The following is a 959-nucleotide window of genomic DNA, read 5'->3' on the forward strand; positions in this document are numbered from 1 at the left end:
TGTGTGTGTGTGTGTGTGTGTGTGTGGTTTGGGGTGAGGGGGCAGATCTTCTGTAGGGGGGAAGAATGATTTAGACTCTAGTGGACTTCCAGGTAAAATCTGATGAAGCAAATCAGAGGTCAACTGGTTATAGTGAGCACTAGTGACGCCATTATTCAACTTGACAAAATCCGATCTGATCATGCAGACTGCAAAATTCTGCCGTAAGTTGACAAAACGCTTTAAAAAAAAAATTTGGCCCCATTTTCATTTGCTAAATCAAAAACCTTATCAGTGATCAGTTACCCTACTTGTGTAGGAAAAAAATGAAAAGGAGACCAGTGTTTTAATCAATTAAAATTCAATTAATTTTAGAAGAACTACTTTTTTAAATGGTTGTGCAGAGTAAAAAAAAAAAAAATCTTTATCCCGAAACTGCTGTGAAAAATAAAAGCATTTTGTCCGCTTACGGCAAAAATGGAATGAATCAATGTACATGTACTTTGATTTCTCCACAGAACCGGAACCACTCTCTGCGACCTTCACCTCTGTAGCAGACGGACAGAGACGGAAGTCATCTGATACCGGAGGTGGCCACGTCATCACCTAAACGTCGGCCTTAACTCAGCTGCAATTCATTCACGTGACGATGGTCGGAAGTGGCTTCAACACAGTCAAAGGGACCGAGAGGGAGGATATGATAATACAGTCGTACCAGTTCAAGACGACCACCTATTGTCGAAAAGGAAAATTGACAACCTTAGAAAGGTGGTCTTCTTGAACAGTGTCATTTCAACATGGAAAGAACGCAGTGGTGGAGTGGGCCATACTGGCGATGCAAGAAAACTTGTAACCACAATGTAATTATTGTTGTCGCCAGTCCACGACCAGTCTGGTCGTCCTCCTCATTTCTTTCCCTTTTTTAGAACATCTTTCAGAGTTTGTAACGTTTTTCTCCTTCTTTTATTTTTATTATATAT

The 959-nt window shown here is 40.5% G+C and overlaps 1 protein-coding gene across 1 annotated transcript in view; it reads left to right on the plus strand.

The window, feature by feature from the left end:
• The window catches only part of LOC101854888 (MFS-type transporter SLC18B1), a gene marked incomplete at both ends in the record, with an annotated part of 28,669 nt that extends 27,710 nt beyond the window's left edge, over window positions 1–959 (plus strand). Inside the window, 1 exon segment of the mRNA XM_013086080.1 lies at window positions 498–959. Coding sequence (XP_012941534.1) covers window positions 498–589 — 92 coding nt within the window.

This window comes from Aplysia californica, unplaced genomic scaffold (assembly GCF_000002075.1).
Source record: "Aplysia californica isolate F4 #8 unplaced genomic scaffold, AplCal3.0 scaffold00433, whole genome shotgun sequence".
NCBI lineage: Eukaryota > Metazoa > Mollusca > Gastropoda > Aplysiida > Aplysiidae > Aplysia > Aplysia californica.